At 40.9% G+C, this 13,532-nt stretch overlaps 1 protein-coding gene and 1 long non-coding RNA gene across 4 annotated transcripts in view; one reads left to right on the top strand and one right to left on the bottom strand.

The window, feature by feature from the left end:
• Positions 1-2,058, bottom strand: part of NETO1 (neuropilin and tolloid like 1) — a 62,870-nt gene extending 60,812 nt beyond the window's left edge. For 2 of the 3 annotated variants that reach the window (XM_071456459.1, XM_071456462.1), the window contains exon 1: positions 1,341-1,981. In XM_071456459.1, the coding sequence (XP_071312560.1) occupies positions 1,341-1,368 (28 nt within the window). In that variant the 5' untranslated portion in view covers positions 1,369-1,981. Of the gene's footprint in view, positions 1-1,340 lie in introns of all 3 variants that reach the window. The other variant, XR_011684223.1, reaches the window with a different exon arrangement.
• On the top strand, positions 2,047-8,063 carry LOC139605087 (uncharacterized). The gene is made up of 3 exons (XR_011684229.1): positions 2,047-2,168; positions 3,698-3,794; positions 7,340-8,063. It is a non-coding gene; the product is annotated as an uncharacterized lncRNA (long non-coding RNA).
• The last annotated feature ends 5,469 nt before the right edge of the window (positions 8,064-13,532 follow it).

Genomic DNA, 13,532 nt, shown 5'->3' with positions numbered 1-13,532 from the left:
GATAGATAAAGTGAAACACTTCTCCCATGTTAAAAAAAAAAAAAAAAGAAAAAAGAAAAAGGCTCTTGTTTTAGTGTTATTAACAGCAGCACCAAAATATGCAAGTTGCCAGAAAGTAATTAAAATTGTGATCTTCTTGGGAAAAGCCAACACAAATACATATTATTCAAGCAGACAAGGCAGACCATTTTATTCTATGATCCCTCTGCACAAACGCACCCCTGATACCCAATTTCAGGTTTGAATTTCTCATGCCTTTTTCTTTCTCAAGCCACAAAAAAATAACAGTGCTTTTCAGAGAGGGGGGAGAAAAAACAAGACCCCAAAGGGACCAACCATGGAACCTTCACTCTTTGAAAATTGTCACTTGGGAAGTGTTGGCAGCATAGCAACAATATTGTCATTATCTCGGTTTTGGAATTATTTTAAAGAAGTTTCCACAGAATTTCTTGTTGCATTCTCACGGTCTTCCTCCTCCCCCTTTCCCTCTTAATCACGGGTGTAATTATAATCGTGCTTTCTAGTGCCGCTCTGATTACGCATCTTTCCATCTTTTTTGGATCTGTGCATTTTTTTCATTACAAGCTGTACATTAAGTGATTTATCTCTTGGCCAGGCATTTAGGAGGCTGTGATTTGGCACAGACGTGGCTTAGCCTGGCGAAGAGTTGTTGGACAAGCAATACCTGGTCATAGCGCTATTGTACAGGTGTGGGCGCACAGAGAAGTGCTGGGAGGAACTGGGGCCAGTCAAGCCCCTTCAGAACAGCGGACCCTCCGCAAAGCAGAGGCGGGAGAGGGAGTCCCACCCCGCGCCTTGAGGCCCCTAAGGTCTTGGAAGAGTAGGTGATATCTTTCGGTGCCTCCTTGCTAATCCTGGTGGATTTCAGCCGAAAGCGCCGCCCCCGCCCCGCAGCTCTCCGGGATCCGTGCCCGGTGCGGCCGCCCCCGCCCCCGCCGCGGCTCCCGGCGCTGCCCCGCGCCCCCTCACCCTCGGCGGCCGCTTGGAGCCACGGCCGGGGCCCCACGGCGGCGGCAGCTCCCCCCGCTCTCTGCCGGCGCGGCAAAAGCCACCAAACCTGCCGTGCCCAGGTGAAAGCCTCCAGCCCCGGGAGCGTGCCCCGCCGCCCGCCCCACGGCGCTGGCAGACACCGGCTCCCCTCCGGGGCTCCGCAGCGTGGTGGGGGAGAGGATGCGGTGTGTGCGTGGGGGGAGTTCGCCCCTTGGCCCAGGGAGCCTGGGCGTCCCGTTAGCCAGCCAGGTGTGGAGCAGCGGAGGGCAGGAGCCCGTGCGCGGCAGCGGAGCTCGGTCGGGGGTGGGAAGGGGGAGATTGATACTCACTGTGAAAGAAGCTGCGCCCATGGGTCATGTCTGTTCCTTACACAAGGGGCTTCGGTCTCCACTAATTCCATTTAGATACGGGAGGACTTCCAGTGGCGGGGAGAGGATGGAAGTAGGAAAAGAAGAAGAAGAAGAAAAAAAAGGAGAAAAAAAAAAGCCCACACACACAGCAGAGCCGAGCAGCCTTTCCTCACCCTCGCTCTCCCTCACCGCCTTCAAATGATCACCGCCGGCTCAATCCCATCACACCCGAGCGATCACCAGCACCGCCACGAGCGGTGCATCGCGGCGGCGGCGGCGGCGGCGGCGGGCAAGGCGGCGGCGGCGGCCCGCGCATCCAGGTGCCGGCGGGCGGCGGCGGCGGAGCGAGCCGAGCCCCTAGTCACCAGTTTCATACAGCACCAAAAGCAGATCGAAGCATTTCCTGCAGGACTCCGAGCCCAGCGACTTCCAGCCCTTCGGCTTCTTTTGATGCATTGAAGAAGGGATTAATGGGTCCGTCATCAGCTCCCTGTGCTTGCTCCTCTGAAGGGGTGGGGGCGGGCGGGAGGGAACCCAAAGAGGAGGGGTGGGGTAGAGAAAGATTTACCAAATAGGGGATTTAGTCATATTTGTGTGCAATGAGAACCTTATTAGAGAAGAAATCCTTTAAAATAGAATAAATCCATTTTTGCAAAACCCTCTCCCTGCGCATAACACAGTATCAAGTGGTAGCAGCGGCAAGAGGCTGAAAACACATTGCACGGTCTGAGATCCCCTTGAGAATGGATGGAGCGAGAAAGAGATGGATGAGGATAGATAGATGCCCCCTCACTTCTCCAGTCCAGGGTGAGAAACAGAAGAAAACCGTGGAGACTCTTCCATTCATTCAGTGGAGGGGAAGGGGAAGGGAAAGAGGAGGGGAAGGACGGGAGGGCGGCAGTGGTGGGGAAGGAATGATTTCAAAACTGGGAAAGGAAGGGTAAGAGGAGAGGGATCGCTTCCCCTCTCCTAATCAGTTCATGGATCAGACAAAATGCTCATGAGTTCCTCCTTGACCTGCACCTGCCAAAGGGAAATTGAAAAGATTTTCCCCCTTGAGAGACTTCTTCCTCTACACACCCACACCCACGCACGCACAAAGACACGCACACACACGCACAAAAGGGAGCAATAAAAGTTTATCTGCTAATCCTCCGGCCGCAGATACAATGATTACCTCTTCCAATCAGCCCAGAGACGACTGCAAAATCTCTCCCTTTCTCTCCCGCCCTCCCCCCGCGTCTAGGACCCATCTTCCTCCCCAGCTACAACCCACCCCAAACACCCATCCTTTTGACGAGATTGCGGAGCGCTAGTGGTCAGGGCGGGAGGGACGGGGGCAGAATCTAGTAGAGAAATCATATTAATAATAAGAGTATTGAGAGGGCTTGAAATGGTCTCAATGGAAAACAAGAGGGGAGGACGAGCGGATGAGCAGAAAGGGCTGTGTCCCCTCTCGGCCCCGGGAGCCGGCCCTGCAGAGCCGCGGCAGCCCGCACCTCTGACTCCCGCAGCGCCGCGGCCCCGGCGCTCCCGGCCCGGGAGAGGAGAGGGCGCCAAGAAAGGACAGGGAGCGAAGCGCACGGCTGGGGCGGCGGGGAGGGACGAGGAGAAGGGAAGGTTTGTGTCACAGAAGTGCAAGGGGAACAGGATGGCATCCTCCGGCTCCTCTGCACCGCTGTTGCGGCGGCCAGGCTGCGGGAAAGCCGCCGACCCCCGCGGGGATGGGGGCAGAGCGAGGGCACCCGGGATACCCGCAGCCCCTGCCCCGGGCTCCCCACGCCGCAGCAGCATCTCGGAGGCGGGGTCGGCGCCGCTCCTCCTTGCCCGCACCTGATGCTCACGCCGTTTGCAACAAGAAAAGTGTGTCTGGAAGAACAGCCGGGGCAGGGAGAGGAGGGGGAGGTGTTGGGAAGGAGGCTGTAAGTCAACTACACATGAAATGCAGCCCGGCATCCTGCTTTGCGCGGGTGCGGAGAAGCACGGAGGAGGGGGGTGAGCGCAGGTGGGAGGGCAGCGGTGTCTGCGTGCCCGCGGCTCCGCGGAGCCGGGCTGCCCGCTGCGGCCGGACGGGTCTGTCCCGCATCCCGGGGTCTGCCGGTGGGCTGGGGCTGTGTTAGCCTAGGCGGGAGGCCTGTTGTCTTCAGGGCACCTTTTAATGAGGTGGATACCCTTGCTGCCTTTGGGACAGCACTGAGCAGCACAGCAGCTATTCTGGAAGATGCATGATGAGGAAGCCTGGATATTTATTTATGCATGTATTTATTTATTTATTTTTCCCAGTAAAAAGCCATGTTTTAATAAAAAGCCTCGGCGTTTTTTGGGGTTTTTTCCAGCCTGTGGATGGTCTGCCCCATACTCTGGAATGAAGACTGTATCTGTTATCAATGTTTAGGACTGCAGGCAGTCAGCAATAACAGCGTACACATTAGGGTAAGTCAGAGGTGATCTTGGCTAGCAGGATTCACCCACTCAACCAGCCAGCCAGCCATCAGCCCAGCCAGCCTGACTGAGCTCTTAAAAATCCTGCAGGGTGAGCAGGGTGCAGGGTTCTGCTACAGGGCTGTGAGTAAGCTCCTTATAATAAGGAATATAGAAGATGTAAGACTTTGTGAAGGCATTCACGTGTTTTGTGTAATCCATCTTGCCATGAGCAACATCAAGTTTGCAGCTGTTAATCTCAATAAACTGTCCCTACTCTGCTTTCTAACCCTCTCAGCACTTTCTCTGACCTTCCTTATTCTCATCCACAAGGAGTTACAGAACTTTATTTGTAGAGTAATTGAAAGACAGCTGATTTATCCATAGGATAAACTTCTATACAGATGTGCAGTCTATCTTAGGGAACAGTAGAGTAAGAGAAAAAGGGTTGTGTTGAAAATAGTCATACAAATGTTTATAGACAGTCAGATGTTTCTTCTGCAGGATGATGCAGACATCCATATGGCTAAGTTTCAAGTTATAGTTACTTAAAAAAAAGGTAATAGAACAAGTAGGCACAAAACAGCTGATTTTGCTGTTCTGGGAAATGTGCTGTGTCACATAATATAACAGTGAGCTGCACATTTTTCCTTTTCTGAAATATGATGTTTCCAGTTTTAAAATTCCTAGATCTTTTATTGTCACTCATAATTTTAAGGACACCATTGCAATAGTATGGAGAAACAGAAAGCAGAACATACCAAGTGTGTTTATGCCAAAATGTAATCAGTAACCATCGTTATGGAGGGAGACATCCACAAAAAAAATGAGGCATGACCACAATGGCCACTGAGTGTTCTCATTAGCAATGAGACCTTAAGGAGATATCTCAGGATCTACACCATTGAATGCAAAAAGCTTATGCAAGTGTTTATAAGCAAGTACCCAGGGTTTGCAATTTAGAGATTTTTCAAAATTGCTTTCTGCTCCAGTAGATATCACTTCTGTAGAGAGTTTGAAATTTTGAACTTCATACAACTACTGAAATGTTCACCGCCATCTTTTTTTGGCTTTATGTCTCATTTTGTTGCAAAATCTCTTTATGTGAGTTTTGGTAAATGCTCCTACTAGTAAACTAGTAGCTCATGTTCTTAGGGGGGCACATCTTCCATTACTATGGAATTCTACAGCTAAACTTTTATAAACTTAGCATGTATTTTTACATCTCTAACTAGACAATTGCCAGAACCTTACATTTCTACTAGGCAGTAAATTTAAAAAGGAAGAAAAGGACTGACATTTAATAAAACATGAAATGTTTTAAAAAAATGGGAAAGCCTAACAACCAAAATCAATTGTGTCAAATGGCATTTTAGTAGTGTTAGGAAGTCTTTGGATTTACTTGGTAAAAGTCCCATTGATTTTTAAATGAGTTTAAGGGTTTTTTTAGATTTTGCATTTTTCTTAGAGTAACAACATTGGCTTATTTTATTATATGGAATGACAACCACACTTTTAGATTAGAAATGTACTTTTATTAGTTCTATATTGGTTGTCAGCTGAATCTTGTTTTTAAAAATAAGCAAGAAAATCCAACACAATTATGTTCCTTGATTCAGTACATACAATGCTATTCTTTGTAGTTTTAAACCATCCATTACACTGCAATCTCTTTATATGGTGCATTTTGTTGGCCTCTCTCTTTCACATTCACAGCTGAATTTTTGTATTGATTTTTAGAGCAATATGTTTGAACCCAGAATATTTTATTCAGCAAGACATGAAGCACTTCCTTCCTGTTGTCTAACATCTTTGGGCAAACTTAAGACACTGATCAGCTTGAGGATGGTTGGTTTGGCAGAAAGGAGATCATTCATTTATAGACCAGTTTAAGCACTGTGAAACATTTCAAAATTGAGATTACAAGATGGAAAAAGATAAATAAGCATGAAAATATCTCACAGTTTTGTCTGAAACAGTAGTGTACAATCTCCTATTGAGATCTATGTGAATCACAGGAGAGTTTTCTTCAACACATAGAAAAAAAAGCTTTTGCCTCTGAATTGTGTTATGCTGGTATTTCAATGTCAGGAAAAGAAAATAAAAATTCTGCTTTGCTGTCCCCCTCTTCTGTGGTTAGCCTATATGTATGTCAAAAGCAGAAGTCCTGGGCAACTGGCTGTAAGTGGCCCTGTCCAGGCAGGGGCTTGGAAAAGACAATCTCCAGAAGTCCCTTCCCACATCAAACACTCTGTGATGCTTTGAGTCTGTAAACAGTGGGTGACAATGGATCATAAAGTGGGGGAACAGTTTCAGAGAGAAAAAGAAACTCCTTAATATTCAGCACAGACTTGGCTTACTTTCAGTTTAGTGTGTAAGAAGATAATATATCTCGATTATTTTCTCCTTGAACCAGAGGAGATTATTCAGTCTCTGTTAAAATGGTAAGTTATTCACACTTAAAAATTCCCCAGCATGGAGGAATCTTAGGTAAATTACTCCATACCTTTCTCAATTAAATTCTTTCTTGTGAAAACAAAACCTGTCCAGCATTTGTCCATCCTTTCTTGGCTGCTTTGAATAGTCTTGTCTTATCCCAACTCTGCCATTGACAACTGTTCTAACTATAGCCTATAAAAACTAAGGGAATTAATTCCTCTTTGTGTAGACAAAAGACTGAAAGGATTCAAAATTGCCACCAGTTTCTCCCACATTTTCAACCAAACATTCCTTGAACTGGAAGAAACAGCACAGTTATGAAATGGAGAAGGCACTGGCTTCCTTATTTATGGAAAGCAATCTATGCTTCTGAGAGTGGGAAGGAAGAAATACAAGAGTAGTATTTCTCTTCTTTATGCCTTTTTTAAAAACATTTTGGATTCTATGCTGTCATGTGTAATCACAGATGCACTGTTTGCCACAATTTCTTTGTGAATGATTTTTTATTTTTTTGCGAGTATGTAGCAAATCCAAACTACAGGCTCAGTATAACACATACACAGTGTGACATTTGGAAACACTGAAATGAATCATCGAGCTGATCAGCACATCTACATTCATGGTTTAGCTCAGATAAAAAGTGTGGTTCTAAAATGGATCTCCCAATTGCCCTCACTTACTGCATTTTGGATTGCAAATTGGAGCAGACTCTGAGTGTGTGAGCTGTTTTTCTTACAGATGAAACTGAGCTGAGTGATGTGTTCCTAGAGCAGTCTGTTTTCCAACTTCTAAAGGGCATGCAGCCCCACAGGAGCAGAGTAAAACTAGTGCTAAATAAATACAGGGACAGAGCAGGCAGGGAGAGCTCAGTACCAACCATTTCACCTTCCAGACAGGCTCCTTTTTTCCCTGAATTGCACATTAATATGGACTTAGTCAGTATTGCTTTCAGTGCCAGCGGCTGAAACACGAAAAACTGAAATATATTCCATTCTTTTGTGATGAAATACTTACAGAGAGGCATAACATATACCTTCCTGTGTGATATCACGATAATGGAACCTTTTAGTCCCTTAAAATAACATCTTTCCTCTTATCCATTTCCTGGTCATTCACAGACTGTCTCTTGTAAGTGCAGAAGGACTTTGGGTCTGCACTCTTCCAACAAACGTGCTCCTGAATACAACACATTTAGAACATCTCTTCTGACACAGTTTTCTTGAAGATTGAAGTGCATTTCTGTTCTGCAAACCAGTCTGGGGGATAACCCTTAAATATAAGAAGAAAGCAGTTTAAACAAGGAATGAAGAAAAATCTGACACTTTTCAACTGCAGTTTTTCATAATTAGTCTTGTATTTAATAAGTGCAACTTGGATTTACATGACACCACACAAATTCAATGGATAAAAGACTTCTCTTCTACAGGACACTTTTATTTCTTCTTCTTTTTTTTTTCTTTTATCCTATTTGACTAGTGTAACTCTGAAATGGAATGAATAAAAAAGTAATTATTTGGGGTCATACAGGAATTGGCAAGGTTGCCTACTGTATTCAGTTTTCTTTCTTTATTTAGAACAGTGGTCTCCAAAATGGAGGGAAATTGTGGACTAGTAGAGTGTATAATACAACCCATTAGGGTGCAGAAAGACCTTTTTTTTTACACCATTAATAAATGAAATAAAACAAAACAAAACTATTTTTAAAAAAAAATGTTTGTTAGCTCATCCTTATCTCATCCTTCTTAATTTTTGGTTTTTGTATGTGGTTTAATAAATACAATGAATTAGTACAGTAGTCAGTGTTTGTATTTTTGTATTTTATAAATAAATAAATAAACATATATTGGGCCGCATGCTTAAAAATTTCTTACTAATAGGGGTTTCAATTTCTTACTAATAGGGGTTTCCTACCAGAAAAAGTTTGAAGAAAACTAAAGTTCTGCTAGCTATCCCCTCTGAAGCAAATGGCATTTGCAAAAGTGCTAGCTCAGATTCCACATTTAAGAAAGAGATAAATTTGTCACTTGAATTAAGGCTTTCAAGAACTTTTAATTCTACCATTTCCAGAGCAAGGGCAGAAGGAGGGGTGGGTTGGGGGGTTGTTTGGGTTTTTTTTGTTAGTTGTATTGTTTTTTTTTTCATTCACACGTTGATGATTTGGTTTATGAATTAAACACAGACATGTTGCTATCTAAAAAAGCTCAAGAAATTCCATACCTGTTATTGGCAAAGTCTGGAAGAAAGCTGTTGGACAGGAAGACTAAAAAAAATTTTAACTTTTCCAAGTCATCTAGGAAGAATTTTGTGATTACTACTCTCTGGCTAAAATAACTAACATCAAATAAAACCTCCCAAAAATAAGCAAAAGAATGAGAAAAAATTATAAATAATCAGTTTTCAAAGAAACAACTGTAAAAGCACATGAGACTCATGGCAAATCTTCCCAAGATTTTATTCTGAGTCATCTATCACAGGTTAAGAATTTGAAGACAACAGTGGAAGATAAACCATGGGAATCTGCATAATTTAAAATTAAAACCTGAAATCGCAGAAGTTAAAATTAGTTTTAAAATAGATAATTAGTTCCTTACAAAACTACTATGATTACTACATAATAAAAAATTAACAAAAAATTACTAGTTTTTTATTAGCTAATTCATCTGCACTTACCTCTGAGCCATTCCATTGCAGCTTTTACTGCACTCTTTTTTCCTATATCTCTATTTAGGGTAAATAAACCCAAATACTCAGTGGGGGTCCCATCTGAACACTGTATTTAGAAATAATGTGACATATATAGGGACTGTATAAACCTCTTTTTCATTGTAAGAATGAAGAAGAGTACTTAAGAGAAAGTATAATTCAGTTATATAGTTATCTGGATGTTTTCCTGAAATATTCTCTTTAGTACTGACAAAAGAAATTACCTCCTTAATAAGATGAAGCAGCACCATTTCTCCTACATAGTAGTGAGGAATCTTAGAAGGGTTAATTGGAAAGTTCAACTAATTCTTATTTCATTAATGTTCCATTGGAATGCTGTAATTAAATGTATTTTTCCAGGGAATTGTTAATAGGGCTCAATATACTATTTAAGACAAATAGTCATTTTTACACTAGGGAGGCAGGGTGAGTCATATTTATTATTTAAGTGGAACACTTATAATATTGTGCCATGGAAAGAAGTGGATGAATCTTGCTGTCTTGCCAAACATTTCATTCTTGCAAGAGAGTAGCAGAGGTGGTGGCAAATCATATATTTTGGACTTAAATTAGTTATTGCAAGATACTATGAAATTACTAATTACTGTAGACCTGGTTCAAAAAAAGCATTTATTTATAATCTCTTGTGGGAAAGGAATTTGAAAGCTCCATGCAAGTTTCTAATTTCCAAGTCAGCATCTTTGCTACATCTAGCACATGAGTTATACACATAGTGCAAGCAGCAAAGCTACAAGTAAATAAATGATGGACTCCAAACTAGACTGAGATGAAGGCAGAGCGGGAAGAGTTATTTGGGAGCACTGAATTAGAAGGAAAAGCCTGGCTTGATTGGCAGTTGTAAATCAATAAAATTTCACTGAAGATGCTGGATACATATTTGTCAGTCCAAGTAAAGTCTTATTTTAAAAGATATTTTAAAAGATTAGGTTCAAGACTAACACATAATTTAGACATTTATTGTATTCTCTTTCTCTTAATCTTGAGATGGGGGAAAAAGGGGAAAGTTGGCAGAAGATGGAAAGAGTACATACAAAAGGCAAGTAGGTATAGCCCTAATGGAGATACTTGGATATTAATGGATAATACTGAAGAATTTTCTCAGGTAAAATTGATTCATTAAAAACACTAACAGACATAGGAATCTGTATACATGGGGTTTTGCTTTCAGGGAACTGGCATCAAAATATTCTAAATAAGACAAAATGATTGCATTATGCTTTGGGGCAATATGTTAGTAAGCACTAAAGTTGCAATTTTTCCAAGAAGGTAACTAAAAATATGGAGTCCTTCTTTGACTATTATTTACATGAACAAGTTTTTACAGGTTAAAACTTTTCTATTTCTAGTTTAAAATGCATGTCCTGTCATTTAGGTCCTGTAACACTATTTCATAATTAACAAAAATATGTTGAACCCAGCATTTTTAACGTCATAGCTCTTTTTAAAGTCATAGCTAGGACAAAATTTAGTATCATTAAGTCAATAATGCCAAAATTACTTTCAGTTTCCATCTTCTGAATGGCCTTTTATTCACAGTGTGCATATGCAAATTTTGACAGAGGTCTTCATCATTAAATGAATAGTATGATCTTGCACATGACAGTTTTTTAAATTAAAGTTCATCTTTCTCAGTGTATTCTGCATCAGCCTACTAAACTGAATAGCCTCAAGTCTAGCTACTCTATTTTAAAACTGTCAAACATTATTAGCAGAGCAGAGAAGCAGTTCAAAAAGTAATTAATTCCAGGGCTTAGAGTAAACTGCTATTTTAATTAAAAGAACACTAAATACTAATGTCCTGATTCTTTGTATTTAGAACATGAAATAAAAAAGTCTAAATCACTTACATTTAATACATTTTAAATGCAAGTTGAAATACATGAAAAGCACATGTCCTGTTCCTGCTCCTTATAAGCTGACTCAAAAAAAGGAAAATATTATATGCCATATTTATTGGTTATGTTGTGCCATTTTTTTATTGATTCTCTTCCAGTCTGTGCTGAGCAGGAATATCAACAGTTGCACCATATTTGCACAGTGTAGGATGCCAGACCTCAGCTGTGCAGCTGTGACTATTGCCACCTATAAGCCCACAGAAGATGTGAGGTCCAAAACACAGAAGATGCGAGGTTCTCTTTTGAAACCATGAAGTGCTTTCTATGTTTTGCTGATTCACAACTTCCATCTTGTGCAGTCTTTAAATTATACACAGGGAAGGCACTTTGCATGTGAAGAAGCACTGTTCAGAGCACTAGTACAGGCTTCACAGAGAGGTGGTGAGGTCTCCTCCTCTGGAAATATTCAAATCCCTCCTGGAAGTGATCCTGGGCAATGTGCTGCAGGTGAACCTGCTTTAGCAGTGGGCTCAGATGACCTTCAGAGGTCCCTTCCAACCCTCATAATTTTGTGATTCTGTGAAATAAGACTTTAGGGGGTTTGGTTTTTACTACAACTTTACAGTCTCACATCTTTGGTGGGCCTCTCTCCTCATGGAGCAGTTGAACTCTGCAGGCATGTCTGCAGTGTGCCACAGAGCACAGCGTGGCTGGTCCTAAACTAGCACTGATTCCTTCACTGCCTGACAGAAATCTCCATCAGGATCATCATCACCATGGCCTGAAGAAGCTTGAGCTACAAGGCACCCATGCAATCAGGGTTGATTGTCTGGAACAGAAGAGTCCCACCTGAGTGCTGTGTGTATCGCATGGTGGTGCCAGCATGGCCTGGGGCTAGCTCTGACATCCATGCACAGATCTTTGCTCAACACAATTCTGCCTCACTGCTTGTGTCTGTAGTGAGGAATCTTAGAAGGGTTAATTGGAAAGTTCAACTAATTCTTATTTCATTAATGTTCCATTGCTTATGATGCTTATCTCACCTCAGAGCTTAACTGCAGTGATGCAATACTTGTCACCACAATGACATGTGGAGAAAATTCCAGCTTGTGCAAGATGATTGACAAACACAGTCTATGTTTGTCCTTCCCTCTCCACAGTACTTGACTTTCTCTATAATTTCTTATTAAGTTGTTACTTTATGGCCAGGAACCCAGGAAAACTAAAAGATCAACTCAAATTTTGGTAAGGAAGACACAGACTACAAGCTTAATCATCTAGTTAAAAACAAAACAAAAAAAGCAAAACAAACAAACAAACAACCTCCACAAAACAAACCAGAAAAAACTTACCCAAAACAAAACCAAACCTAAAATTTTATCACAGATTATATGTCTAGCCTGCAAGAGCATCTCGTAAAATTTAAGTAACTGATGCAAAATTTTGTCATCACTGTGAAGGAAATGACAGAAAAATACTCCCCTTTCTTCCCAGCTACAAGGTTCAGCATTTTGACCTTACCTTCTCTTAAACTTTTAAAGATTTGGAAAGAAAAGCTGTATCTGAAATCTGTGAAATTCTGATTCAAGCGTTTTTGGTTTTTCTTTTTCTGATTTAGTCTACTGATTTAAATTAGAGGTTCTAAATTTAAATTTGCATTCTAAATAATTATCAAGACGTTGACCATGGGGTTTTGTTTTATATATTTAAATTTCCTGGAAAATTGAGTGCTGGATATCAGAATCCTTTTGGTGTTCTGGACACTTGAGCCACTGGATGTTCTTTGCTGCCTCCAGATGAAATTTAATGTCAGTATTGGTTTTTTTGGGTTTTTTTGGGGCTTTTTTTTGGTGAGTTTTTTTTTGGTGGGTTTTTTTTTTTGTTGTTGTTGTTGTTGTGTTTGGGGTTTTTTTGTGTTTTTTTTTTTTCTTGTGGCAGAAAATTTAATCTGAATTATCATGGCATTATACGAGACAATTTTTTTTTTCATCTGCACTACGGCCGCATGGCACATTAATATTGGTCCAGTATTATCAATATGAGAAAAAATTCTGGAAGGAGTATCAAGTATTGAGGCTTATCTCAAATGTTTTAGCATTTTTGGTCTTATGTTCTGTTCTCAGTTTCTTATACTTTTATAAGTTTTATCCTTCTGTATAAGCTTTTTCTCTGTCAAGTATCAGATTCTGTCTTTATACTTTGTAAAACTTTCAAGAATGGTTGAATCATTTCTCAGTCTAATATAAAGAAATAAAATTCTGCTAATTAATTCGTTATCTGAAATGTTTTTAGAGACTTTTCTTTACACAGAAGAATATTAATTTATTTAAATTTTTAATACTTCATGCAAATAATTACAGTATTAAAACTCTATATAAATTTCACCAAATTGGAAACACAGAAGGGCTCTCTTCTAGCCAGTAAAAAAAAAGGAGGAAAAAAGTTAGATATGAAAGGACTAACAAATGACTGAAAGTAGGATTCTTCTAGATGGTGCTATTGCTTTGCTCTTGCGTGAAAAAAATCTTTTTAGAAGAAAATAGATTTTGATAAATTAATTAAGATCTATATTATTGTTGTACAAATGAGAGACATTATCAGGATATAAAATAATCTCACACATAGGCATCCCTAACTTCTAAGTGTATGATATATTTATGTTTTCAAGTACCTTTCAAGGTAATTTTCAATTTTGTATATATTGTCATATCTGAATTACACTGCATCAATTAATACTATCGCTTGATTTTAT

The sequence above is a fragment of the Agelaius tricolor genome, unplaced genomic scaffold, assembly GCF_023055355.1.
Source record: "Agelaius tricolor isolate 1412-34295 unplaced genomic scaffold, bAgeTri1.0.p SCAF_2, whole genome shotgun sequence".
Classification (NCBI taxonomy): domain Eukaryota; kingdom Metazoa; phylum Chordata; class Aves; order Passeriformes; family Icteridae; genus Agelaius; species Agelaius tricolor.
The sequence above is the reverse complement of the archived record's forward strand: the minus strand, read 5'-3'. Positions and strand labels throughout refer to the sequence as shown.